The sequence below is a fragment of the Mustela lutreola genome, chromosome 13 (genome assembly GCF_030435805.1).
Source record: "Mustela lutreola isolate mMusLut2 chromosome 13, mMusLut2.pri, whole genome shotgun sequence".
NCBI lineage: Eukaryota > Metazoa > Chordata > Mammalia > Carnivora > Mustelidae > Mustela > Mustela lutreola.
The window spans coordinates 31,958,551-31,985,779 of record NC_081302.1 but is presented as its reverse complement, the minus strand read 5'-3'; the positions used below and the strand labels follow the sequence as shown (position 1 = coordinate 31,985,779).

Below are 27,229 nucleotides of genomic sequence, written 5' to 3'. Positions count from 1 at the left end.
CCGCGGAGCCGCGCGCGCCGGGCTCAGGCCGCAGGTGAGGGCGGCAGGCCGGGCGGCGGCGCGTCACGGCGGGCCGCGCTCCTCCAAGGGGGAAGTTTCTTGGCCCGGAAAGGTGCAATTGTGTGCAGCTATTCCTGGTATGTCAGGCGGGTCCGGCGGCCGCAAGCCGAGGGGGCGCCTCTTGCCCGGGTCCCCGGGAGAGGGAAGGCGGCCAGGAGGGCAGAGACGGGAAGGATGCGGGCGCGGGGGCGCAGTCCCTCGGGGCGGAGCCGCGGTCTGGGCGGGCAGCGCGGGAGCGTGGCCTTGGCCACGGTCTCCTGGCGGTCGGTGGCATCTCCTGGCCCAGACAGTCTGCCCACAAAGGCGACTGCGGCCGGGAGACCCCGGGAGCCGCAGGGGGGCGGACGGAAGCGGCGGCTCTGCGGCCCGGGGTGGGCGGCGGCGGGGTGGGCTGGGGCGGGGCCATTCCGGGGAGGGCGGCGGCCGCGGCGCTGCGACTTTTGAAGTCCTCACAGTGGCGGGGCGGGTGCGACGCACCGCCTCTCGTCTCCGGCCCGCCTCCCGCGCCCTGCCCGGACCCCCGGGGCCCCGGGGTCGTTTTCGGGAGTTGAGAGGAAGCCACGTCTTCAGGTACTTGTGGGTTCGAAACTTTCCAAACTGCAGAGCGCAACAAAAGGAAAGAGAGCCCCGGCGGCAGGGCCAGGCGCGCGCCGCACCCTCCCCCCGCCCCTCCGCGCACTCATCGCGTCTTTCTCCCCCTCTTACCCTAGTCCTGGAAAGGATGGAGGAGGCCGGGATCGACTGCGCAGTAGCTTTCGCCGAGGCCCAGAGATGGGTGGAGGTGAGTGCCTTTACTTTTTTCCGCACGAGTTTGAGGCCTCGAGGCCGCTCCCGCCGCTGGGCGCTTCACCTCCTCTCGGGACCCGCGCCGGCGCGTGGCAGCCGGTTGCTTTGCAGTTGGGGGACTTTGCAAGTGCCGCTTTTCCTATCTTTTAATATCCAGCTAAGCCGAGTGCTGCCCTCCCTACGACGGGCTCGCTGGCTTGCCCAGAGCTCCTCTGCCAGGGCGGAGGCCGGCGCTCGGCCACTTGGGTTTGGGGACCACACGTCCTCGTTCGCCAGACCACGTCAGCACCGGGTCCGAGGCGGCCCAGTGCCTCGCGAGCTGTGCTTTGGGGGTGTTGCAGTGGGAACACCCGACTCTTACCTGCAGGGGCAGTGGATTAAGCGTGCGATGAGTGGGAGGGCAGGTGGAGGTTAGGCACTTGAGGCGCACCTGGAGAGATGTTTTCTCCCGCGCAGCCTTTGGAGCCCGGGGGTGGGGGGAGGGATGCGAGTCAAGGTTTTTACTTATTCAGAGTCGGCACAGATGAGACTAAGATCTCCTGGGATCACTCACGGAAGGGTTGTTACTTTCCCAACTGTGCCTTAGAGAGGCGATCTTCCATTTCCACCGAAATGGAGATGGTCTCTTGGCGGTTTCGTCCTCTACGCTGTAAGGTTACATTTATCCGTAAAAAGTTAACACCAGGACTTCCTTCCGTTATTCTACTGGATGGAAAAGATGACTTTTTAAATGATGCTAGGGGAGTTCTTCAGAGTAGATGTGAATCAGGAACGACGGCTTGTTAGAAAATTGTTGCCTCCACCAGCCTGGCGGTTACTTAGGGGTTATTGATGCCGAGTGCTGGCTTGTTCAGCGCACTTAAAAATGCAAATTAGGTTTAAAGATTATTCCGTCGGAAAAACAATATATTTAAGAATCCCAAAGCACCCAGTGTTTAAACATAATTCATTTTTTCGTAAATGTATATATGTGGGGAAAAGGAGAAGAAACTTTCAGTGTTGCATTTCTAACAGTAAATAAAGGAATGTGAAATGTGAGTAGCATTACCCACTAGACTGGGGGAGGGCGGTCAAGAAGTTCGCTATTGGTGACCTTTCTGGACTGAACTTTGAACTAGTCTGAAGGTGATTTAGAAAGGTATGGAGGTCGGGGGAGAGATGTGAGGGGAGGGCATGGGGACGCCAGAGAAGAATAAACACTGTATTTTGAATTGAAATGAGAGTGGAAAAATTCCAGCAATGCAGTTAAGAGAAATGACTTCCCTCATTCATAAACTTTGAAAAGCCAAGGCGTCCAAAGGTAATTTTCCATTTGTAGTATTTGTTTTGCATAATTTTAGAAAAGAGATTAAACTTGTCTTTTGCTTTTGAGTGTTGGGGATAGAGAGAGAAAAAAGGAAAGAAATATGAGGACATTTTTGGGTCACACATGGCTCCTTTGTGGAGTTTCTGTCTGCATGCTGTGTATTTGCTTCAGGAAATCTATAAATATGGATGACTTCACACTTTTCTTTTTTAGTATACAGATTTTTGAAATCTAAACATTCCTTGTTTGTTGTAGCTTGCCCGTGATTGTGTGGCCTTTCTGGGAGAAGATGGCATCTAATAAACTCGAGGGAAGTGTGTTGCAATAAAAGATACCATAATGCATGTACACGTGCTCATCTTCCCACTCTCATCCAGCCCATCTAAACATGTTCCTCTTTAACTGACAAGTTTTCTAAAGACTTTGCCATATCATTATAATAAGTTAATGAGTTAATAAGTTAATGAGATTAAAATTCAAATCATTTTTTCCCTACTGCCACTGGGACCAAGGCAGTGAGTTCACTGAGGATATGTAAGTAGTTTAATATTCATGTACACTTTCCACATGCTCTGGACATTCAAAGTGACAGCAGTGTTAGTTTTTTTTTTTTTATCTCGCCAGTAGTGTCCAGATTTATTTGTCTCCTTTGCCTTTACAACTAAAGCACATATTTTAAAATATTGTTCTTGCCAAAAGTAGCAGAATGGATGACTCCCTTGTTGCCACAGTTGCCTCTTAACCCTGAGAACCCCTAATTTAAAGATAAAATATTGATTCTGAAGTGTATTTTATAACGTATTTTGGAAAGTGGGGAAGATTATGGTCTTTCTTCTACTTGCTAATATTCTTGCTCCATTTTCCCTATCATAGTTTTCTCTTCATATATTGAGGCATAAACAGGTCATTCATATATATAAACATATATAACATACTATACTTTGCTGTTTTTATTCTTAGCTGCAGCTTTGACTATCCCGAGGTCAATAAACGCCAATAACCTTGTAAAATTTTGAATGATGGCCAGTGTCCTTGTTAGTATGTCATTTCCATTCTCTATGATTTTAAATAGCTAATGTATTATTCCCACAACCAAAGTTAAAGTTTTATTTATTTTATTTCAGGAGAAGGAGAAAAGGACGAGGCAAGGGGTTATTGTGGTTATTAGTGGTTCTTGTTCTACCAGTTAAAATTTTATGACTATTTTAAATTTTGCATAAACGGTTAGTAGTGTATGTATACTTCACAGTAGTTTAATATTTCAATTTAAAGCAAATGTAAGAATGTCACCCTTTAATGTAATTCAATAAAATGCTATTGGTTTATTATCTGGTTGGAAATCCTGTTTGGAACATTAATGATGTGGCAGAGCTGGTTTATGATTAAACACTATTTTAAAACCAAATAATGTAATAGTTTAAAGGGAGAGTGGAGAGGAAGCCTGATTCCAGCAAGGTCACGGAGTAGGTGATGGAGCAGAAATTGCCAGCAGGACCCTCTAATTTTAGAATTTCTGCAGCACCTTCTAATTTTCTACACCTAACAGTTGCCTCTGTCTCTGTTTTGGGGCACTAAAAAACTTTTGTAGTGAACAGACAAAATACCAATGAGATGGAAAACTGGATCTATCACTCATTGCATTGGCTGGTCACCAGTTTCCAATCTGTGGGTTAATGTTGCTGTCTGGATTGAAGTTTCAGTATAGTAGTAAATACAGTATGGTTGGAGCAGAACAGGCTAACTTCATTCCCCACCCCCTTGCTCACCTGTGCTTCCTGTTATCTCTGAGTTTGATTCTTTCCGTATCACTGTCATCCTGGGGAAAGGCCTAAGGATGCCAAGTTGAGCTCATTGCCAAAACTGGCACCTGAATATAACTCCTTACTCAGTTACTTCCAATTAATCTGTTTCTCCACCCATCCCTAAATCTTTCTAAGTGGTTTCCCTCTTTCTCTGTAAACTGCACCCTTTCTGCTAGTGGTTTCCAACCTGTGTTCTGGTTTGAAAGGGTTTGCCTGGGAAGTAGGAGTCCTCAGTGACCACAAGCATTATCTGCGGACTGAAGGAAGGTTCTATGGACTTGTGCTGTTGCTTTTCAAATGTATATAGAACGATGAAACATTGAATTCATAAACGCATTTTTGGTAATTACGTATAATTTCAATGAGCAGAAATTAAACTGGGAAATACTATGATTGTAAAAATTTATTTCAGGGGCGCCTGGGTGGCTCAGTGAGTTAAGCCGCTGCCTTCGGCTCAGGTCATGATCTCAGGGTCCTGGGATCGAGTCCTGCATCGGGCTCTCTGCTCAGCGGGGAGCCTGCTTCCCCCCCCCTCTCTGCCTAACTCTCTGCCTACTTGTGATCTCTATCAAATAAATAAATAAAATCTTAAAAAAAATTTATTTCAAAATTTAAATGTTAGGAAGCAATTCCAATACCAGCTGTTGTAGCTGAAATTATTTTTGCAAAATAAAATCCTGATTTTGTTAGTTCCTTCTTTTTCTGAGAGTCATGAAAAGATTTTAAAGTCCACAGTCTTTATTGACATTGTACCATGAAGCATACCATAGCGTTGACAGTTTCTTACAATCTCATCTCTGCCTATCATCTATTTTTATTTTTTATCTCTTCTCTGTAACTATTTGCCTAGCTGCCAGATAGCATAGAGATTAAGAGCACTGTTTTGTACATCACATATCCAGTATTTCTTTGTCTTATAATTGGCAGTTTGTACCTTTGACTACTTCATCCAATTCATGATGCCTATAGTTAATGCTGCCGAGTGGTATATTTGAAAATTGCTAAGAGAGCACATCCTGAAATTTCTCATCACGAGGAAAAGAAATGCTTTTTGTAACTGTATGAGGAGATGGGTGTTAACACTTTTTGTGGCAAGCATTTTGCAGTGTATGTGACGTCATTGTGTGATTGTGTGGTGCATTTTAAACTATTCTATGGAACTAGGTGTCAATTTCATCTCATTGAAATTGGGGTGAAAAAAAAGGGGGGGGGGAAGCCCTCACAGGTTTGGGAACAAACGATGCTTCAAGTCCCCGCTTCGTTCTCTTCCTTGAACCTCGCTTGCTTGCTGGTTGTGCCTGTTTAGTGACCTACGGACTGTAAAGCAGTTAATGCTTCCTAATCCTTGCTTGTGTTTTCCCACCGCCCGGAAGCTGTTTTCTCACCTCCGGGCTACTGTGCATGGAATTCAGGTTATCCCTTGTTTAGAAAGGAAGGAGGGGCCAGTTAGTGTCTTCCCTGTTTACCTAACACACATTACTTCCCTTCAGTCCTCCCTGCTTGGACTAAAATCCCGTGGGGCCTTTTCTGAACCAACACACCTGCACTCCATCCATTGCTCCCTCTCCTCTCTTGCTCGTCTAGAGCTCTCTTCTTCTGCTCTGTGGTATAATTCTATCCATTTTTCCATAGTAGACTATGAGCTAACTGAGGGCAGGGACAGAATCTTTATTTCAAGGATTTGGCGTGGTGCCTGGTAAATGCTTATTGAATAAGAGTATAATCTGAAGGCTACAGCTTAAACAAAATTTTAAAATAGGGTTTTAAGGAACACAGCTTATTTCTTCTCCCAGGGGACACTTGCTTCAGTGTCTAAAGCTGAGTTCATTGCTTGGGGGTGCTTTTGTCTGCAAGATATGCCTTCCTCTGGGTGCCGATGTGTACTTGCTTCTTTACCTAGCATTTTCTCTCCTGCTCCAGTCCTGCTCGGGAGCCCTGTCGCTCTCTTCCTGCCTTCTGATTAGGGCTTGCCCTCATGGGGTCTTGCATTCAATCTTTTTGTTATCCAGAAAATGCCTATTATGTACTTACTCTGTCCCAGCCACTTGCCGGGCTTATTGATCCAAATGCCACATTCTCAGCAGCTTTGCTGGACCTCCAGACAGAGGCATGCCCCACAAGGAGCAGACACGCAAACACACTCAGCAGCTCTGTCCAATGATTGTCCTCGGGCAAGTTTGCACAGGGCAGAGTGACAGCATTTAGGAAGCAGCCCCAGTCTGCTGGGGAAGTTGACTGAGCTCACAGTGAGGCAGCATTACCATCAGGCTGCAGGGGGGCGAACACATCTGCTCACCTTGGGTTGATCACTTGTTGTAAGAGCTTGAAGTTGTAGACAGCACAACTCTTAGGAGTTGCTGGGAATAGTTTATTTTTACTCGGGTAATGTTTACAGGCAGAGAAATGCACAGATTTGAAGTGTACAGTTGTAGGAATTCTGTCAAATGTTTATACCTATGTAACCAGCAACTTAATCAACATGTAGAACATTTTTATACTCAGCAAACTTCCCTTCCAGAAGGGCACATGAGACTCTACCTCTTGTAGGCAACCACCCCTTTTTCTTTCCAGCATCTTAGATTTCTTAGTGTAGTTTTGAACAACCAAGAAGTATCCTGATTGTCAGTTCATTCCTTTTACTTTATGTAGCATTTTACTATTACTTGAACACAATGTCTTTATTTGGAAAACAGGACAGGAAGCCTGGCAAGAGATGATTGTGCTCACAGAGTCCTCTTGAGAAGGAACTGATTCACACAAATAGGAACCAGGGCGGGAATGCCATTAGAATAGCCTGACTGCAGAAGGTAGAAGCACACATGCCAAGATACTTCCTGGGCAGCTGGGAGGACTCCAGGACAGTGCTTTTCTGGATCTTTCAATGTACTCAGGCACCGAAAGCTAGAAATGGGCCTCTGCTTAAAATGGGGGGAAATACAAAGCCCGTGCCTTCCATAAAATGGAGTGTCCTTGAACCAGTTAGAGAAGTCGACTCACTGGGTCAAAGGGATCAAATGGTTTATTTGGTCCTTGACCTATTACCAAGTTACTCTCTGAAAGTGTTGTGCTGGTTTGCAACCATCACGTAGAGGTTGAGGGCCCCAGCTTCTCCATGTTCTGGCTGGAATTGGAAATTGTCATTTATGTTTTTTTCTCTAAGTAAACAGGTGAACGATGCATGTTGTTCTCCCTCTTCTCAGATCCCTAGTGATGTTAAACAGTTTATCTAACAGATGATTCATTGGGCTTCTTCCCAGTGAGAAAAGATGAAACTGAAACAAGGAGGTTCTGTCTCCTCACTGTGAGGTCACGAAAATGCTCAGAGGGCGCCTGGCTTGGTAAAGTGCATCCCCAAGGTCATGGGCGTGGTAGGACCACTAAGGAAGTGTCTCCTGAGTTCTCTTGTTTTTCTTCTGGGTTGTTTGGAGATGGACCCTCTTTTTTTTTTTTTTTTTTTTTAAAGATTTTATTTATTTATTTGACAGACAGAGATCACAAATAGGCAGAGAGGCAGGCAGAAAGAGAGGAGGAAGCAGACTTTCTGCTGAGCAGAGCGCCCGACGCGGGGCTCGATCCCAGGACTCTGGGATCATGACCTGAGCTGAAGGCAGAGGCTTCAACTCACCGAGCCACCCAGGCACCCCAGATGGATCCTCTCAACAGAATTATGAAATGAGGAGTAGAACAACTGGCCATTTTGAGGATATTTCTTCAGCCATTTATAAAGCACAGAAGCCCTTAAAGCTTCTCTTCGCTCTAGGAAAAGCATGCTGAGTGTGCGGCAGGGAGAGCTTTGCTTCATTCAATTCATTTGGTTTGTGGCCTTCTAGGCAGTGCTTTAGCATGCTTGCCGTCTGGATTCCAACAGTGCTTTGGCTAGCAAGGGACTCCTGTTAAGACTAACTTTCTCCTGGGCACCTGGGTGGCTCAGTGGGTTAAGCCGCTGCCTTCGGCTCAGGTCATGATCTCAGGGTCCTGGGATGGAGCCCCACATTGGGCACTCTGCTCAGCAGGGAGCCTGCTTCCCTCTCTCTCTCTGCCTGCCTCTCTGCCTACTTGTGATCTCTCTCTGTCAAATAAATAAATAAAATCTTTAAAAAAAAAAAAAAGACTAACTTTCTCCTTTTACATTCTCCTTTGTGTTTTTTTTTTTTTTAAAGATTTTATTTATTTATTTGATAGACAGAGATCACAAGCAGGCAGAGAGAGAGAGAGGGGAAAGCAGGTTCCCCGCCAAGCAGAGACCCCGATGTGGGGCTCGATCCCAGGACTCTTGAGACCATGACCTGAGCTGAAGGCAGAGGCTTCAACCCACTGAGTCACCCAGGCGCCCCTCCTCCTTTGTTTTTAAACTGCTTGTCAACATAATAGCATTTGAGCCAAAGACAAGTACTGGTTTTGAGAATGTTAGTTAAGAAAAACAAAGCATCAGGGGTGCCTGGGTGGCTTAGTTGGGTCCTGAGGCTTCTCAGGGTCCCCACCAGGCCTCTGCCTTTCCCCCTGCTCATTCTCTCTCTCTCAGATAATAAATAAAATCTTAAAAAAAGAAAAAACACCATTAATAAATTTGTCCAACCCTTTTAGTTTAGAGAAAATAGATGTTGTAGGAAAACGATTTCATCCCTTAGCATCTGCAAACCGAATTGCTTCTTTTGTTCTATATCCTCTAGTTCCTGGCAGAAAGTTCTCAAATGCTTGTTGAAGTGGTGAATGTTTTGTATCCTGTCAAGAGATTGGCTTCTTTAATTAATGCTTGCCCATCTCCGTAAGCCTGTTAGCTGTCAAAAGTGTATTAGAGCCTGAGGAAATGATAAATATGTGTACTCGTGCTTACTCTTCAGTTTCTGAAGGTAATTACTGGGTGTGCTTTTTTGAAAAGCACTTTTGATGTACTCAAAGCTCTTAATAAGGACAAGAGCTGTCATCTGTGCATAACTTCGCGAACCCAGGTTTAACGTGCTCCATCCGCCACTTTGCTCTAAGTAGGTAGGCATAAGTGCATTCTGCAGGTGACTCGCAACACAGAAACCGTCCCATAAACAGCCTTTCCAAAAACGGCAAAATCTGCCCTGACCCCAAAAAGGGTGCTCGAGGACTGGTTCTCATTTCTGTGTATACGATGATCAGTGTGGTGTTTGAGTGCATCGAGACGATGGTGCACAGAGCTACACATTATGTCTGTCCTTTGGTACAGTGGGCATTGTCGTAGGAGAGAGAGAAATTCTATATGGGTTCAAAGGGCAACACTAGTAATAATTGATCAGACACAATGAGACTTTGGCATCAGGTATTTTGTTTTAATCTATTTTTATTATTTCTTTCTCTTCTTTTTTTTTTTTTTTATTATGTTCAGTTAGTCACTGTATGGTACATCATTAGCTCCTGCCATAGTGTTCAACCATCATTAGTTGCATATAACACCCAGTGCTTATCCCAACACGTGCGCTCCTCAATACCCATCACCCGGTTACCCCTGCCCCCACCTTCCTCTGCTCTGAAACCCTCAGTTTGTTTCCCAGGTCCATAGTCACTCATGATTCATCTCACTCTTGGATTTCTCCCCCTTCAGTTTTCCCTCCCTTCCTCTATGGTCCTCCGTGCTCTTCCTTATATTCCACATATGAGTGAAACTGTATGAAAATTGTCTTAATCTGCTCGCATCAAGTTTTTTAAGGTGTTGCTATAAACAAAGTTCTGTCCTATGCCAGCACAAGCTGACACGGAGAGTGAGTTACCTGCTATGGAGGTTCTGCAAGAGAAGGTGAGTAACTGACAATTAGGGGGGCTAGTACTTTGTTCTACAAGTGCAAGATATGTGGCAAGTGTATTGCCCTTATAATGAAGGACTGTTTTTACCCAAGGGTGTTTTCTTTAAGGGAAAAGAGCAGTGAGAGGTCAAATCATTTGCTCAGGGAAACCCTAAAACTAGTAAGTGGTGGTGGGGCTTTGATCCCAGGTAATTTGACTCCACAGCCTACCCTCTTAATCACTACACTCTACTGTCTCAGAGCGACACTGGTCAGTAAATTGTGGTAAAGGATTTTTAAATCAGAAGAGAAGGAATGGGCTCTCAGTCCCCATCCCATCCGAAGCTGTAATCTTTGCTATTTTCTGTTTATGACAAGTCCTGCACACTAGAACAGCTTCTGTCTTGTGATGTCAGTGCCTGGAAAGCACGTGATAACTGAAAACATTCTATAAACTGTAGAGTTGCTGATAGACATTCTTGACCAATTGCAGACTTTAGATTTCTATGTTCTGCTATATCCAAGTGAATATATTGACGCTCAGCAAACCATTTAAAGTGTTATAAAAGGAAAGCATCTTTATATGCTGACACTGAGATGTGCTTTGAGCTAAAAGAGGAGATAAATTATATCCAGTTAGTTTCTTCTATATGACTAGTTGCAGAAGTATCAATTTCTTACTGACCTACATTTCAGTAGTCCAGGACATACCAGAACTTGTACAGACTGTTATTGTGCAGTGCTTTGGAATACATGTGGTGTTTTCAGTGAGGACACATTCTAGTTAGTATTTCATATGTGTAAGTATGGCTGAAGCCAAGACCACGATCAAAGATTTCCTCTTCTTGACTAGGTTGAAATTTGATCTAGATGTCTGGGCTGGGAAGGAAGTATCTTCTTTTGTTACAGCACCATTTCATAATCAAGAAAGGGCACTCATTGCCAAACTTATTATAAACTTGGATTCTGAAATTCTATCTCATTAGAGTTTAAAGTCTTTCATTCTACCTGAGGAAGAAAATAAGCAACCGTTTTGCTTGAGTAGTATGTAATCAATTTGGAACTTACCATATTGTCCAAAGAATATATTGTCAGTCCATCAAAAGCATCAGACACAGTAATACGTTCCTTCTTGAAATACTTCCTTCAACCATCCTTTGGACTTTTTCCAATTTTACTTGATATTTCTGATTTTCCTTTGCTGAATCTTCCCAATTATTTGATCAGTATATATTAGAATATCCCTCGGTTCATCTTGCCCTGTCTTCTCTCATTTGTCTATAATCTCTCCCTAGTAGACATTATCAACTCTGTAGTTTATATGCTGTCTGTATGCTGATAACTTCCTTATTTATATTCTTGGTCCTGATGATGTTTTTAATCTCCCTTCCCCCCCTCCTCCCTTCCCCTAAACCCTGTGTGTGTGTGTGTTCCCATACACACATATATAGACACATACACACACACACACTCAAGATTTCCCATTGTAGGTCAAATAGGCACATTCCACTTAGTTCAAAACAAAACTCTGAGTTCCTCCCCCTCCCTATCACCTACCTACTCATCCCTCCAGTGTTTCCCATCTTTGTAAATGGCACCACTGTTAACCCACTTGCTCAGTCTCCACCTTAGAAGTCATTATTAACTCTTGTTTTTATCACACTCCACATCTAGTCTGTCAAGAAATTCAGTTGGTCATATCTTCAGATATGTCTAGAATCTGACCACTTCTTGCCATTTCCACCATCCTTCCTGGTTCCAATGTAACAGCCAGATTCCCCTTTAAAAGTGTACACCAGAAAGAAGACATATGAATGGCCAACTGACTCATGAAAAGATGCTCGACATCAGTAGTCATTAGGGACATGCAAATCAAAACCACAATGAGATATCACCTTATACAGGTCAAAATGGCTAGAATCAAAAAGACAAGAAATAACGTGTTGCTGAAGATGTGGAGAAAAAGGAACATTGCTGGGAATGCACTGTTGCTGGACACTGTGAAAAACAATAGGGAGGCTCCTCAAAAAATTAAAAATAGAATTGCCGTATGATCCAGTAATTCCACTACTATTTACCCAGAGAAAAGCACTAATTTGAAAAAGATGTATGTACCCCTGCATATATTGTAGCATTATTTACAATACCCAAACTATGGAGGCAGCCCAAGTGTCCATCAGTAGATGAATGGATAAAGAAGATGGGGCATATAGACAATGGAATATTATACAGCCATAAAAAGAATGAGATCTTGGGGCACCTGGGTGGCTCAGTGGGTTAAAGCCTCTGCCTTCGGCTCAGGTCATGATCCCAGGATCCTGGGATCGAGCCCCGCATTGGGCTCGCTGCTCTGTGGAAGCCTGCTTCCCTCTCTCCCTCTTCCTGCCTCTCTGCCTACTTGTGATCTCTGTCTGTCAAATAAATAAATAAAATCTTAAAAAACAAAAAAAATACGAGATCTTGTCATTTGCAACAACATGGATGAACCTAGAAGGTATAATGCCAAGTGAAATAAACCAGAGAAAGACAAATACTATATGATTTCACTCATATGAAATTTAATAAACAAAAATATTAATAAACAACCCCCCCAAAATTAATAAACAAAAAAATTTTAATTAAAAAATAAAAAAATAAACAAAAAAAAATAGACAAAAACCCCTCAGAGGACACACAGGCAGTTGCCAGAGGGGAGGGAGGTAGCTGATGGGTGAGACAGGTGAAGGGAGTCGAGAGTACACTTACTGTGATGAGTACTGAGTAATGCAGAGTTGTTGAAACTTTACATTGTACCCCTGAAGCTAAAAAACACTGTTAATTATAATTCAATTAAAAAAATAGTAAATTAGAGATTGTATTTCAAACTCTGTTCCCCCTGCCCCACAATGACTATTTTGAGAAAAATATGAGTTTTTAAGCTGTGGTCCATAGAGTCATGCATGGGCAATACCCCGCTTTCTGTCTTACCTGCTTTCACTCTCTTACCATGCTCTAGTCATACTGGGTTCCTCCTCTTCCCTGGATGTGCAAAGATTTGTATTTTAGGGACCTGGTGTTGCTGTTCTTTCTGCATGAATATCTTTCACTTATTCAGATCTCAGTTCAAATGATACCCCCTCTTCTCTCCACCCTCCCTCCCTCCCTGTAAAATAACATTTCTGGTCATACCATACTCTTATATTTCATAGCATGTAACAGTTTTATAGGATATAGGTTTTGGTTTGGCTCTTACTCTCACCATAATAGATAAGTGTCTTAATGTGTAAGCACTTAAACTTTGTTTTTAAGCCTCAAATAGTGCCAGGTAGTTAGTAGACACTCAATAAATATTTGTTGGACAAATCAATGGATGAATGAACAAATGTCTTTGAATTCTTTGTACCTGATACCTTGTTAACCCTGTGATTTGACTGCCTCTCTGGTCGTGCTCCCCGAACAAGACAAGCTGGTTTTGTTATACCAGGTTTTTTACTTGTCGGCTTTTCTTCAACTTCGGTTCTGTATTGAGCAAGTTCAAAGGAATTTTTTAGAAAAACAAGTTTGAAGCATGAGAAATTGACTTTGTTCAACCAATTGTAAAGATGCCTAAAGGTAAGCAAGTATCATGAGATAATAGACATCCCAGAACATTTGAGGATGACCTGCCTGAATATCCTGCCCGGGGGACAGTATTTCGTCAGGCAACTTAGGGGTGTTAGTCATGAAAAAGGTCTCGCTGCTCACTGCTCAGTGTCCTCCCGCTTGAGTAGGGACCCTGGTACTAACTGGAGACAAAGAAGCAGGATACATCTTTACCCTGTTTGGAAATAAATGAAAATAATTCAAAAAATTTGAGAACAGGGACATTTCTTTCTCTGCCCCACTCAAAAATCAGAGGCCTCCCTCATAGTTGCAAAGTGCTGTACTCTTTCTTTTTTGTTGTTGGAATTATTCTGAAATGGCACATAAAACTGAGAAGTGGAAACTTTCCAAAGAGCTTTTTTTTTTTTTTTTTTTAAAGATTTTATTTATTTATTTGACAGAGAGAGATCACAAGTAGGCAGAGAGGCAGGCAGAGAGAGAGAGAGAGAGAGAGAGGAGAAAGCAGGCTCCCTGCTGAGCAGAGAGCCTGATGCAGGACTCGATCCCAGGACCCTGAGATCATGACCTGAGCCGAAGGCAGTGGCTTAACCCACTGAGCCACCCAGGCTCCCCCCAAAGAGCTTTTTTGAAGAAATAAGGGGAAAGGGGGAAGCTGAAACTGTCTGTTTTGATGCAAACTGACTTTGTCTAAATATACTTTTTAAAAAATCACTCCTCCAAAAAAAAAAAAAAGAAAAAATCCTCACCAAGATGATGTCCTATGAAGTAACGGATAGTATTCTTTTTATAAACATAATTTTTTTTTAACAGATGAGAAAAGAGTGGCTCAGAGAACTTATGTTTCTTTTCCAAGACCACACAACCGATATTGGTAGAACCAGTATTTGAAGTTAGATTTTTCTAACGGAAAAAGCCAAACTCACTTTGTTCACCTTTTCTGTTTCTCTCCTTCTGTTATGGTTGTGCCTGTGGTTTTTACACATATATACTCTTTTATGCTATAGCTGTTCCATGTGTCTGCTCTGCTCTCTGTTGGACTCTTTCTCTCCCTCGCTTTTTAATTTTAAGATTGGAGTTAAGTTAAAAAGCATAGGAAAGTTTTCAGATTTAATATAAAATGTGTAAATTCACACGAACATCTGCACCACTTCCTGCTATTAGAATGTGATGGGTTTAGAGTGAGGATGTGGAGAGGAGGGGCTGGGGAGGGCACTTGCTACAGTGGTTCTTTCTGGGGCTTGTCCTGACAAGAGAGGATGCAATCACAAGATAGTGTGGGAACGAAGGTGACCATGTTAGACACCAAATCTGCAGGGACTTTGGGGATCAGAAAAGCACTTGGAAGCTAATAGACAAGGTCCTTCGTGAGTTTGACCGAAAAGATGGTGGTGGAAATTAACGTGGAGGACAGCTGAGTTAGGCGGAATGGTGCTGACACAAGCGTGGGTCCATTGGGTAGTCTTATGGATAAGACAATGAAGCTAGTAATCTACTTGTGGAATGTACTTATTTGAAGGTAGGGAGAGTTACAAGATTAAATTGGAATACGGATTCGGAATTAGAATTTTTCCTTGAAATGACATGTCAAGTGATGTTGGAACTCCAGGGACGGAATGGGTCAGTGCAGGGGAAAGAGCACAGCATACCAAGGATCACAGACTGAGCCTTGGGGTAGGTCTTCTATTAAGAAGACCGGAGGAAAGGGAGGTCAGGTTCAGAAAGCGAGGCAGAAAACCTGGCATGCGTTAGAAGTCTTAAGGAAGCACTGGTTTCATGGAAGATGGAAAGGAAGGAGGACCACCTGTGTTCAGGATTAGACGTGAACATGGGAAAAGAAAGTGGGAGCAAGGCCAGTGAACCTGACAAGACAGTAATTTCTCACTTGTTGAAAGTATAGCCGCGAAGTGTTAGTGTGGGAGCCAAATGAAGCTTCAGAAAATCCTAAAGGCTTAGCATAGTCTTAGCTTAGGGGCAAGCGGGGCATAAGAGGTAGAAAGAGCTACCAAGAAACCAATATTCTTTCAAAAAAGCAATTTATTTGTGTTAGCAGAACCATCTCCTAACTCCAGTTTATGTTTATGGATGTGTTTAGTGACACAAACCCTTTGTAGTTAGGGGAGGTGTGCTCTAGGACAGTGGCTCTGAGGGAATCCTCGTGGTCTGCTGTGTAAAGTTCTCTTAGTATATTAAACATCAACTCAGAGTTTAATCTTCCGAATTTAATTTCCTTTAATCTTCTGGATTTAATTTCCTCTCTCCTAAAAAAATGCCTCTCCTATCCTGAGGGTTTTTAGCTGACAATAATTTGATGAAGATATTTTGTTTTTAACATTCAGAAAAAGATATCTTAATAGTTTTGATTTAATGACTCTAAGAAAATTAAAGTCATGTTAAGGGCACCTGGGTGGCTCAGAGGGTTAAGCCTCTGCCTTTGGCTTCGGTCATGATCTCAGGGTCCTGGGATTAAGTCCCGCATCAGGCTCTCTGCTCAGCAAGGAGCCTGCTTCCTCCTCTCTCTCTCTGCCTGCCTCTCCACCTACTTGTGATCTCTGTCAAATAAATAAATAAAATCTCTAAAAAAAAAATAAAAAAGTCATGTTAATATGAAAACAGTAATGAGAAAGGAAAACACTTTTCTCTCTGTTTTTTAAAAGGTTTCATTTATTTATTTATTTGACAGAGATCACAAGTAGGCAGAGAGGCAGGCAGAGAGAGAGAGAGGAGGAAGCAGGCTTCTTGCTGAGCAGAGAGCTTGATGTGGGGCTCAATCCCAGGACCCTGGGATCATGACCCAAGCCAGAGACAGAGGTTTTAGCCCACTGAGCCACCTAGGTGCCCCAACATTTCTAACTTTAAATAGAGGTACAAAATAGTTACCATGAAAAAGTACATTTTCAAAATGCTGTGTCTTTGTTTCTTTTTTGTGTTCCTGCATGGTGTAATGGTGAGAGTGGCAAGGTTTGGGGTGACACAGGATAGGTGTAGCTAGCACAGGGCAGATGCTGGAGAAAATGTGTCACCGTGGACAAAACCTAAGCTTCTCTAAGCCTACATTCCCATAACCATAAAATGAGGACTGTGGGGTAGTGATAGGTTTAGAAAAAAAGGACCTCTGTTCTAATCTCTGATTTGTGAATATGGGTGTTTATTGAGTCCTTTTTATATTGTTCTTAAACTGTGATAAAAATCCCTTATGAGACCTTGAGGTTGGAATGAACAACCAATTCATTACCTTAAGAGTAATGAATTCTATTTCTTTATGGTACTTCTGTCATTGTCTTCTCTCTAGGAATCCCCAGGTGCATTTTAACACTTCTTTCCTGTCAGTGGATTTTTATAAATCTTAGGCTAGTCAGCTTGCCTGAGACTTTCCAAGTTGAAGAATCCCACATGTACTGCATTGTTGAAAACCCTGCCATATGTTCTTGTATTCATTGCTCCTCTCCACTTAGCTTCTATTTGAAGTTCCAGATTAGAGTGGGGAGTGTAGATTCTGTGCATTAAGTTTCTTTTTCTCGTATAAATTTTTTTCAAGTTCCTTTATGTTTCTGTTATCTCAATTATTCTGGATCCTTTTACTTTTCATATTTTGTATGTCTTTGATTCATCTTATTTAGTTTTTCTGCTGTATTCAATTTGGAGGAAGCCATTGTAAGATATTTCCAAGGACATTTTGTGATGTCTTATTAAAAACAAACCTAATGAGCTATTTTAGAATGAGAAGCTTTTATGGTTTCCATGAATAAAGGAAATAAATTCTTAGGTGTTTTATTCAAAGGATAAAGTTTATATGCCTGGTTTTAAGCCAATTTGCAAGCATTTTTAGACTTGGAAAATATAAGTTCTAAAAGGTTTAACTTGCCAAATAGCTGATACTTTTGAAATTTGGCCTAAGTTCTGGTAAAAAAAAAATGTGGTTGACAGCCACACTGCAATTTACAGTAATCCTTTTTGTGTAAGGAAATGAATCTACTTGGCTTAATAAATTCCAGATGAGTTTCTGGCTCCTTGATTATTACCAAGTCATTTAAAATTCAGGTTTCATTATTCAGTTAACAACGGCCCTCTCTGCGCTTGTGATGGCCAATGTGATGTTAAAATCCTTTGCAAAACTGAAATACTATGGAGGGGACATTGCTTTTTGGGGTAAGTCATTTTGGGGTACAAGCTTATGATGTAACCAGTGACTCAGTATTTGGCATGATCTGTGGCTAAGAAGTGTCAGGCATCTCTGCTTATGGCTAGCAAATCCAGGGCATAAGGAGATCAAGGTGAGGCCCCGTAAGGAAGTTCTGCTAGTTGCACGAAGAGAACTTTTTTGGAAGCCCAGCTAAATATTTCTGCTGACTTTTCATGGGCCACCATTATCTGCAAGAGAGTCTGGAAAATATTTTTAGCTGGATACATCACTGCCTCTACCAATATGGGCTTCCTGTTACTAAGGGAGAACAGGCTAACAGTGTTCGGTTGACAGTGAATTCTCTGCTGTATGTATTTGCTTTTCTACAGGACTTTGCTTTCTTATGATGGCAATCAAATGGCTTGCTTTTGGAAGTGACCATATTGCAGTTTTTTTCCCCTCTTTCTTCCTGCATTGTCTCGGTCTCTTCAAAGTTCCTTTTCTGTTTTCGTGGTTTGTTTTTTTTTTTTTTTTTTTTTTTTTTTGGCTTTGGTCTCTTTTAAACTGTAATTTTCTTTTAAGCTTCTGATGATCATTGTTTACCAGTTTCTGTATATCAAGTGGCGTTTCTCACTACCCCTCCGTACCTGAAGATCTGGTTGCCTCCAGGTCCTGATTCTTTCCTGGGGGAACTGGACTATTCTGCAGTCTATGGCATCTCTTCACATCTCCTGAAGTTGAAATTTCCTCTGTTCTACTCAGTCAGCTACCTGTCCTGCATCTACTTTCTTTCTTCCAAAAGTTTGTTCAAAGTTTTCTTCTACTTTTCAGATTCCTTTTGTCCTTCTGAATTAATAACCTCAAATTTCCGTGCTGTAGGAGGCAACAAAAAGAAATGTGTTACCAGTTCGTTGATTGTGTTTAAGCGGACAGAAGTTGTGTGTGTATGTGTGTGTGTGTATGTATCTCAAGTGAATCATAGAAAAAGAGAGTAGAAAGACATAAAGATTATAATTACTGCCGAGACAAATTTCATACAATTAAAATAAATTCTACCTTATTTAAATTAGAAAGATCCTACCTTACTGTAAATTTGAAGTGAGAGAGCTCACACACTGTAATGAGGCAAAATTTAAATCACTAAGGGATGGTGAATGCACTACAAACAAAAAATGAGCATAAGAAAGATAAGCTAAAGCCATAGAGGAGTTAGAATTTCTGTCCCCTGTGGTAATATCTGCACTAGCACAGTCAGCTTAGCGACAGAGCCCTGGCCTCACCCCTGCCTTTCACAGCCTGGCTGCTGGGCCTCTCATTTACCTGGAGCTCAGATTATGGTGAGGGGGAGGTGCGGAGAAGGAATAGGGACTAGCATGTAATAGCTATTCAATAAATAAGAGTTTCTTTCTTAAACCTCTGAAAAATTGGTCTTTCAAAGAAAAAAAGGACGTTAACATATATTGAGTACCTATGCGCTGGTCACTTCAAACAATACATTCGGCAGAAAAGAAAAGTGAAGATCAGATAACATTAATAACCTGCTCCAGGAAAGATAAGCTACATAGCGAGACCCTGGCTTTGGTCCTCGTGTCATTTCTCCCACATCAGAATTGCTTCCAGTGATGCTCCTTCTGTGAATGTTTCCCTAAATGAGAAGAGAGAGCTTCACTTGTTATAATTAGTTGTCTGTCTTTCCTACAAGCTTCTTTTTTTACTTTTTCCTTAGTTAATGAAACTTTAATATTTTACTTTTTCCCCGTTTTGAGATATAGTTGACATATAACTTTATTAGCTGACAGTGTATAATACAATATGCGTACGTTCTGTGAAATGGTGATCATGGTGTCTAGTTAACATCTGCCACCACACGTAGTTAAACACACCTTTTCTTTTTCTTGGGATGAGAACTTCTTTTTTTTTTTTTTTTAAGATTTTATTTATTTATTTGACAGACAGAGATCACAAGTAGGTAGAGAGGCAGGCAGAGAGAGAGAGAGGAGGAAGCAGGCTCCCCGCTGAGCAGAGAGCCCGATGTGGGACTCGATCCCAGGACCCTGAGATCATGACCTGAGCTGAAGGCAGAGGCTTAACCCACTGAGCCACCCAGGTGCCCATGGGATGAGAACTTCTAAGATCTATTCTCTTTGCTGTCAAACACACAATATGTTTTGTCAACTATAGTTCTCATGAACTCTATCATCATGCTACACCTCATGCTACAGGCTTCTTGAGAAGACCGGACAACCACCCAGACCGTGCCTGAAGCTTGTGATGATGGCTCAGGAGAAATATCTTGAAAGAAAAAATGTTCAATGAACTTAGGGCTTTGCATGCACTGTAAGTTGTTGTGGAACAAGAACTGAGCCTTAGTGACTTAGATGTGTCACTTCTGGAGGGAGGAGATGCTGAGCAAGACAAGGAAGCCGTCAGGACAACTGGAAGCAGTCTGTAATGGCTCTGGAATTTTTTGACTGCAGGGGTCATAGTCCACATCTCTGATGACAGATCTCAATAAATCGTTTTCTCTCATTCTTGTGACTGTAGACCTGTAATTCTGGCATTGTTAGGCAACGGAGATTTCACCACCTGACACTAGGAATATGAGGTTTGTTACTCAGCTATAACGTTAGGTGAGATTGCGCTAATCACTTAATGTACAGCGATCTTAATTCGGTTGAATGATTATCTCCCATCTTCTTTTGTAACTCCTTTTGTTTGCATTTAGGTTTCCCACAGCTCTTCCCCAAATTTTTTCATGTTTTCTGTCCCTTTGTAGTTTTGCTCTGTGGTTGTTTTTTTGAGGCCTCGAAACTTGGTAGTGCTGATGCCTCAGTTCATGTGTTGATTTTTTTAAGTTCATGGAATATATATATATCTCCTATATATTTTCCCCAAAAATTATATATATATATATTCCACATATATAACATATATTCCATATATATAATATATATCCGTATATATAACATATATTCCATGTATATAATACATATTCCATATGTAACATATAGTATTTATATTTCCATACATTATATGGGTTATATATATACACACACACATATAGTTGCAATGGAGGAGTTTTTAATATTGACTCAATTTCCTGAAGTGCTAATTTTTGTTCAGGTTGTCACCTGTGTCCTCCAGAAGGTCTAATTCAGGAAAAGTTGGGAAGATTTTGTTTGTTTGTTCTTTCTTTGGCTGCTGGATGCCTGCAGGCATGTGGTTATTTTTCCTTGTCTCCTTGTTGCAACTCAGGTCTGGCTTCTGGACTGCCTCATGCGGAGGAGGCTCCGTGGTTTCTGTCCATGTGGCAGGCAGGTTCTTGTTCTATCCTGAGACACCAGCAGGACACTTCTTTGCTCCTAGGTTTCTTCAGGCTCGTAGACCCTGGTATAGAGGGCATACACCCCAACTTGCTCTAATTCTGCGGCCATGGAAGCTGATAATTCTTTTTTTTTTTTTTATAAAGATTTTATTTATTTATTTGACAGAGAGATCACAAGTAGGCAGAGAGGCAGGCAGAGAGAGAGAGAGGGAAGCAGGCTCCCTGCTGAGCAGAGAGCCCGATGTGGGACTCGATCCCTGGACCCTGCGATCATGACTTGAGCCGAAGGCAGCGGCTTAACCCACTTCCAGCGCCCTGGAAGCTGATAATTCTTGTTCCAGTGGGGATCCGGGTCTGTTTCTGTGTCACTTCTCCCTCGAAGTCACTGTGGTCATGGGCTTACCTGGGGTTCTTCTGCTGTGGGTCCTGTAGTTCGCTTGTACTGAAGGAAAATAATCCTGCAACAGCTCTCTTATTGCCCTCTGGGGCCAGATACCTGGCATGGAACTGAATTCAGGGGGGATATATGGCTTGGACTTGAAGTTGAGAGAGAAAGGAAGGCAGTATTTAATATACTACCACCTCCTGGGGTATGTGAAAATGTTTTAGGCTTTCTGTAGGTGCACTATTAATATTTATGTTTTTAACCACCTATCCAATTCAGAATGGTTTTTCCCCTTTGAAATATGTTTTTTTTTTTTTTTTTTAAATTTTGGGATTTTTTAATGCCTGTAGATGTTTTTAAATTTCAAACCCTAGACTGTAACATTTTATCTTAAATTATGACTTTGGAATAAATGTAGGCATTTTTTGTATATGAAGGGAATGTTCCAGTTATGGTTTCTGAAATGCCATGTTTAGTCTGTGGTTGGTAGACTATAGAACATTTATAATTGGAGCCAGTGGGGAAAAACCCTAGCCAACAAGATTTATTAGGTTGTAAAATATGGATTCTTGGAAAGGTTGTAGAGTTGTGTTGGCTATGAAAAAGCTTAGCTCAGTATGGGCAAACTGGCCGTGGGAGGACCTGGCTGTGGGGAATAGACTTGGAGATCCTCCTCTCTCTTCCCTTCTTGAGTCAACAGCCTACCTGTGAATCCAACATCACTCTTTAATGTTATATTATGTGAATTTGTACTATATAATTATACATAATTAATGTCCATTAACTTTATTAATAATTATCAATAATAAATAAATAATAATTTGTATAATTAATTTAATTATATATGACAGTCGATATAAGGTAATATTACATTATATGAATTTTGGGCCAAAATGATAGTCTTATTCTTCTGGAGTGTTGGTTCTCATCTGGGGGGTGATTTTGTCCCGCAGGTGATGTTTAGGAATATCTAGAGACATTTTTGGTGGTCACAGCTGTGGTAGGGGGCGCTACTGAGTCCTAGTGGGCGCGATCAGGGATTTTGTGAGCCATCCTACAGGCCACAGATTGGCCCATACCTCAGAGATTTATCTGGCCCAAATGCCAGTAGTGGAGGAATTGAGCAATCCTGTTCTTGTGTCTAGACTTTTCCCCCAAATATTTTTTGGCATAATGTAATTTTAAAAAATAGAATTACACATAGTGCTTGAAAAGTTATACTTGATTGTTGTTTTGCTTATTTCTTTTCTTGTGGAGTGCTGTATGTCTGGACATTATAGAAAACTGGGCAGCACCAGTGCGTCACTGAGCAACATGATTTTCTGGATGCTGCTGGGGGAACATAATGAAGAGAGTACAGACCGCTTTCAAGGACTGATTAATGAAATGAGGCCATGCCATGAATCTGAAAGATAAAATACAGTTTAAAATAGTAAACCATCTTTAAATAGTCTCCAAGAGTCAAAGAGTGACACTGTGTCACATTTGGAGCCCTCCTTGATTCCTTAGCTACGTCTTCCTGAATAAGCCCATGTTATTATTGATCACCCAGCAGTTCCCCTGAGCAGTTAGTATACGTTATTAGGGCAGGGAAACTCATGAATTGATGATATACATATTATACCAAATAGGGAGATTTGATGTGATTTTTTTTTTAAAAATAAAGATTTTTATTTATTTGACAGACCACAAGTAGGCAGAGAGGCAGGCAGAGAGAGAGAGGAGGAGGCAGGCTCCCTGCTGAGCTGAGAACCCGATGTGAGGCTCCATCCCAGAACTCTGGGATCATGACCTGAGCCGAAGGCAGAGGCTTTAACTGCTGAGCTACCCAGGCGCCCTGATGTGATTGTTTTAAATCACTCCCCTATTCCCTTTATTTGAGAAAAACAAACTTGTTAAGACTTGTGTTCTGGGGCGCCTGGTTGGTGTTGAGATAAACATCCTCAAGCTCGTCCACCTGTCCCACGCTACCTACTTTGGAGTGAGACCTGCTGTACCGTAAGATAGACATACCGTTGTTTTCACCATTAATGACTTGCTAGATTGCCTTCCAGGAAGCTCCCACAGCTACACACTCGCAGCACTGAACAAGTGTTTCTCTTCTTGCCTCCTGTCCTCACTGTTGAGGGTGATTTGTGTTCCTCCAAATAAAGATACTTTGAGGGGCACGTGGGTGGCTCAGTGGGTTAAAGCCTCTGCCTTTGGCTCAGGTCTGGTCTCAGGGTCCTGGGATTGAGCCCCGCATCGGGGTCTCTGCTCAGCAGGAACCTGCTTCCTCCCCCCCCACCCCCGCCCCTCTGCCTGTCTCTGCCTATGTGTGATCTCTCTCTGTCAAATAAATAAATAAAATCTTAAAAAAAAATACGTTGAAGTTTTAACCTTTCATATTGCAGAATGTGACCTTGTTTAGAAATTAAGTCTAGGTTTTTTTTTTTTTTTTTTTTTAAAGATTTTATATATTTATTTGTCAGAGCGAATGTGAGCGAGCACAAGCAGGAAGAGCCCCAGATAGAGGGAGAAGCAGGCTCCCCTCTGAGCAGGGAACTGGATGTGATCTCAGGACGCTGGGATCTTGACCTGAGCCAAAGGCAGATGCTTAACCCACTGAGCCACTTAGGCATCCCTAGAAATCGAGTCTTTACAGTGGTAAACAAATTAAAATGTGGTCTTAGGTTGAGCCCTAATCCAATATGATTGCTGTCTTTAGAGGAATAGTAAGTTTGAACGTGTAAGAGACAGACACCCAGAAAGGGAAGGTGTGAAGATGGAAGATTGAAATGATGTACCTACGAGCTAAGGACACCAAAGATTGCCAGCAAACGACCAGAAACAGGAAGACACAAGAAAGAATCCTTCCCTTACAGGTTGCAGAAGGAGCATGGCCCTGGCAACACCTTGATTTCTGAGTTTAACACTTTAGAAGTGTGAAACAATAAATTTCTCTTTTCTAAGCTGCTCAATTTGTGGTAGTTTGGTATAGCAGCCCTAGCAGATGAAGACACTCCTCATCACTGATATTACCCAATTTTGTAATTTTTGCCAGTCTCACTGGTGTAAAGTGGTATCTTAGACACGTGTGTGTGTGTGTGTTTTGGTGATACCAGCAGTCAAGATGATCCAGGAAAGAAACACCTGAAGCATAATTCTGAAAGTCCTTGACTGCAGTCTTTAAAGAAAATGAGATCTCTCAGATTTTGTGATCTAGATCCCTGCAGAGTAGAAGAGAGGGAGAATTCTAACCTGCACAGTGAATCATATTCTCTTCCAAAGGTGGCATAGTAACCCTCAAAAACTCTTTCGGATTGTTTTAATATGCATTTCTAGAGTTAAAAGTAAGATTGAGCATCTCTTCATATGCTTGTTTGGGTTTCAAATATCTTCTCAAGGACCTTCACCTGTCTATTACTTCTGTTCTATGATGTCTTTTCTTGAAAAGACAGTTTTTACTTTGATGTCATATTCATTCATTCTTATTTTATGTTTAAGTATTTTGTAATTCCTTAAACCATAAACGTACTCTTCTGATGCCTTTATGATTTTACATTCACACTTGGGTAGTTAATCCGTGTGGATTTTATGCTTGAGGACATAGTATGGTATGAGGTAGTAGTCAAACTTACCCAGCGCTGGTTTTTTTTTCTTCCAGTTTTCCCAGTACCATATGTGGGATCATCTAGTCCTTTGTTTTTGCTGCTTGCTTGAACAGGTATCAAGGTCCATATATACACAGGTTATCTATTGTGTCTGTCTATTGTTGTATCAATATCACTGTGTGGTTTTTGTTTTTTCTTAGTTGACTTTGAGCTATGTCAGTTATTAGGTAGTGTGAATCTCTTCTTTCTGCAGTATTTCAAAGTTGATTTAACTTATTTGTCAACTTAAATTTTTTCATACAAACTTTGGAATTAGAGAGTCCTCCAAGTAATCCAGGTAAGATTTAATTGCAATTTTCCAAATTTCTAGGTCAGTGTGGGAACTAAATAGTTTTATTGCATCTGTGAATTGGGTTTATTTCTTTATTTTTCAAGTTTTTAAAAAAAACATAGTCCTTTAATATGTCTTAAAATTATTATAAATTATAGTTTTTTATTATAATATAGAATAAAATATTACAATTCACAGTTTTTGTAATTTACATATAAATTATGAATTATAGTTTTTACATATCAGGTTAAAATTAGTCTGTTGCTTCTTTGCGTGATATTTGATTCAATGATGTCTTCTAATTTAGTGTTGACATTTAGTGTTGACAGATGTGACTGAGAAGTTTATCTTCAACTTGGGAACTCAGTTCTCTCATTAGTTTTTAGAGTTGATTTTTCTCTGCAGATAATCAGATCATCTCCAAATAATGACAACTTTCTCTCTTTCCCTCCAGTCTTCCAGATACATGTATATTATATTATATATTATTATATTTAAAATAGTTTATTATATTTAGTCAATAATTTAATTCTATTTATTTGATAGTATATTTATTTAATATTTAATATATATTTATATTATTATATATGTAGCATTATATTTATATATATGTATTTACATTTGTCAGGACGCACAACATGAGGTGGTATCTTTGACTTGTTCCTATCATCATAGAAATGCATAAAAGATTCCTCTTTTCTACTGTCCTACATGCTCCAGTTCGGGGTATGGAGCCTCGAAAATCAGTTGAGCACTTTCTTCTATTTCTGGCTTTGAGAATATTTATCATAATCCGAAGTGAAACTTCATCACATTCATTTTTGGCATCTTTTAGACTTATGTGTGTGTGGTTTTTTTCCCCCCTCTAATTCATTTATGTGGTGAATTATACTGACAGATATTCCAATCTTAAGCTACCCTTTCTTTTTTGGAGTAAACCCTTTGTGACGATGATTTAAAAAATACTCTGTTAATTTTTTCACTTGATATTTTTCTTTTTTTTATTTTTATTTAAAAAAATTTTTTTTAAAGATTATTTATTTATTTATTTGACAGAGAGAGAGAGATGACAAGCAGGCAGAGAGGCAGGCAGAGAGAGGGGAGGAAGCAGGCTCCCTGCTGAGCAGAGAGCCCGATGCGGGGCTCCATCCCAGGACCCTGAGATCATGACCTGAGCTGAAGGCAGCGGCTTAACCCACTGAGCCACCCAGGCGCCCCTCACTTGATATTTTTCTAAGGTCTTTCTCATTTATGTTCCTAAGGAATCAGCTCTGTGTTTTTCTTTTTTGGGCTTAAGATTTGGAATCAAGATTTCATTAGCCTCTTAAAAATGAATTGTGTGGCTGCTTCTCTTATTCTGTCATGTGTAAAAGACATTTAGTGTGGGGAAGGACAGATTAAAAACCCATTTCTTCTTGCATTTGTTTCGGTATTTCATGAGATTTCAGAAATCTACCCATTCCTTTTAGATTCTCAAATTGTGGTTGATAGTTTATAATATTCTTTTAAAAAGAACTTTACGTATTCCCTGAAAAAAAAGTTTATTGAGTGTTACGGAGCACTTACTATAACTAGACAGTACAGTTGGTGAGGACATTGCAACAAACAAGTGGATAGAAGTCCTAGCCTCATGGGACTTACCTTTGCAAATGAGATGACATTATTAGATCTTTGTTTATTGTCCCATTTCAGTCTGTCTGTTACTCATTGTAGTGCTTCCTTCAAATCTCACCACATTATCCAGGGGTGTGTGAATGTTATCGATCATTTCAGGAACGAGTTTTGATTTTGTTCTTTTTCTCGTATGCATATAGTCACTTCATTGTTTCTGCTCTTCCTTTAATATCAATCTTACCTTTTGATTCTTGGTCTTGATTATTTTCCAACCACTTAAATAGGTAGCTGATGGGTACAGCGTTTATGTTACTGCCCGGGGAGACTCCCTGCATCTTGCCCTTTCTCTCCTCTCTGTGTCTTTTCTTTCTTTTTTTTTTTTTTAATGATTTTATTTATTTATTTGACAGGCAGAGATTACAAGTAGGCAGAGAGACAGGCGGAGAGAGAGAGGAGGAAGCAGGCTCCCCACTGAGCAGAGAGCCTGATGTGGGGCTCGATCCCAGGACCCTGGGATCATGACCTGAGCCGAAGGCAGAGGCTTTAACCCACTGAGCCACCCAGGTGCCCTGTCTCTC

The 27,229-nt window shown here is 41.4% G+C and overlaps 1 protein-coding gene across 9 annotated transcripts in view; it reads left to right on the top strand.

Annotated features, from left to right (window-relative positions):
* The first annotated feature begins 492 nt into the window (after positions 1–492).
* Positions 493–27,229, top strand: part of LMO7 (LIM domain 7) — a 217,253-nt gene continuing 190,516 nt past the window's right edge. For 8 of the 9 annotated variants that reach the window (XM_059144334.1, XM_059144333.1, XM_059144330.1 and 5 more), the window contains exons 1-2: positions 493–630; positions 771–841. In XM_059144334.1, the coding sequence (XP_059000317.1) occupies positions 782–841 (60 nt within the window). In that variant the 5' untranslated portion in view covers positions 493–630; positions 771–781. The remainder of the gene's footprint in view (positions 631–770; positions 842–27,229) is intronic. The other variant, XM_059144335.1, reaches the window with a different exon arrangement.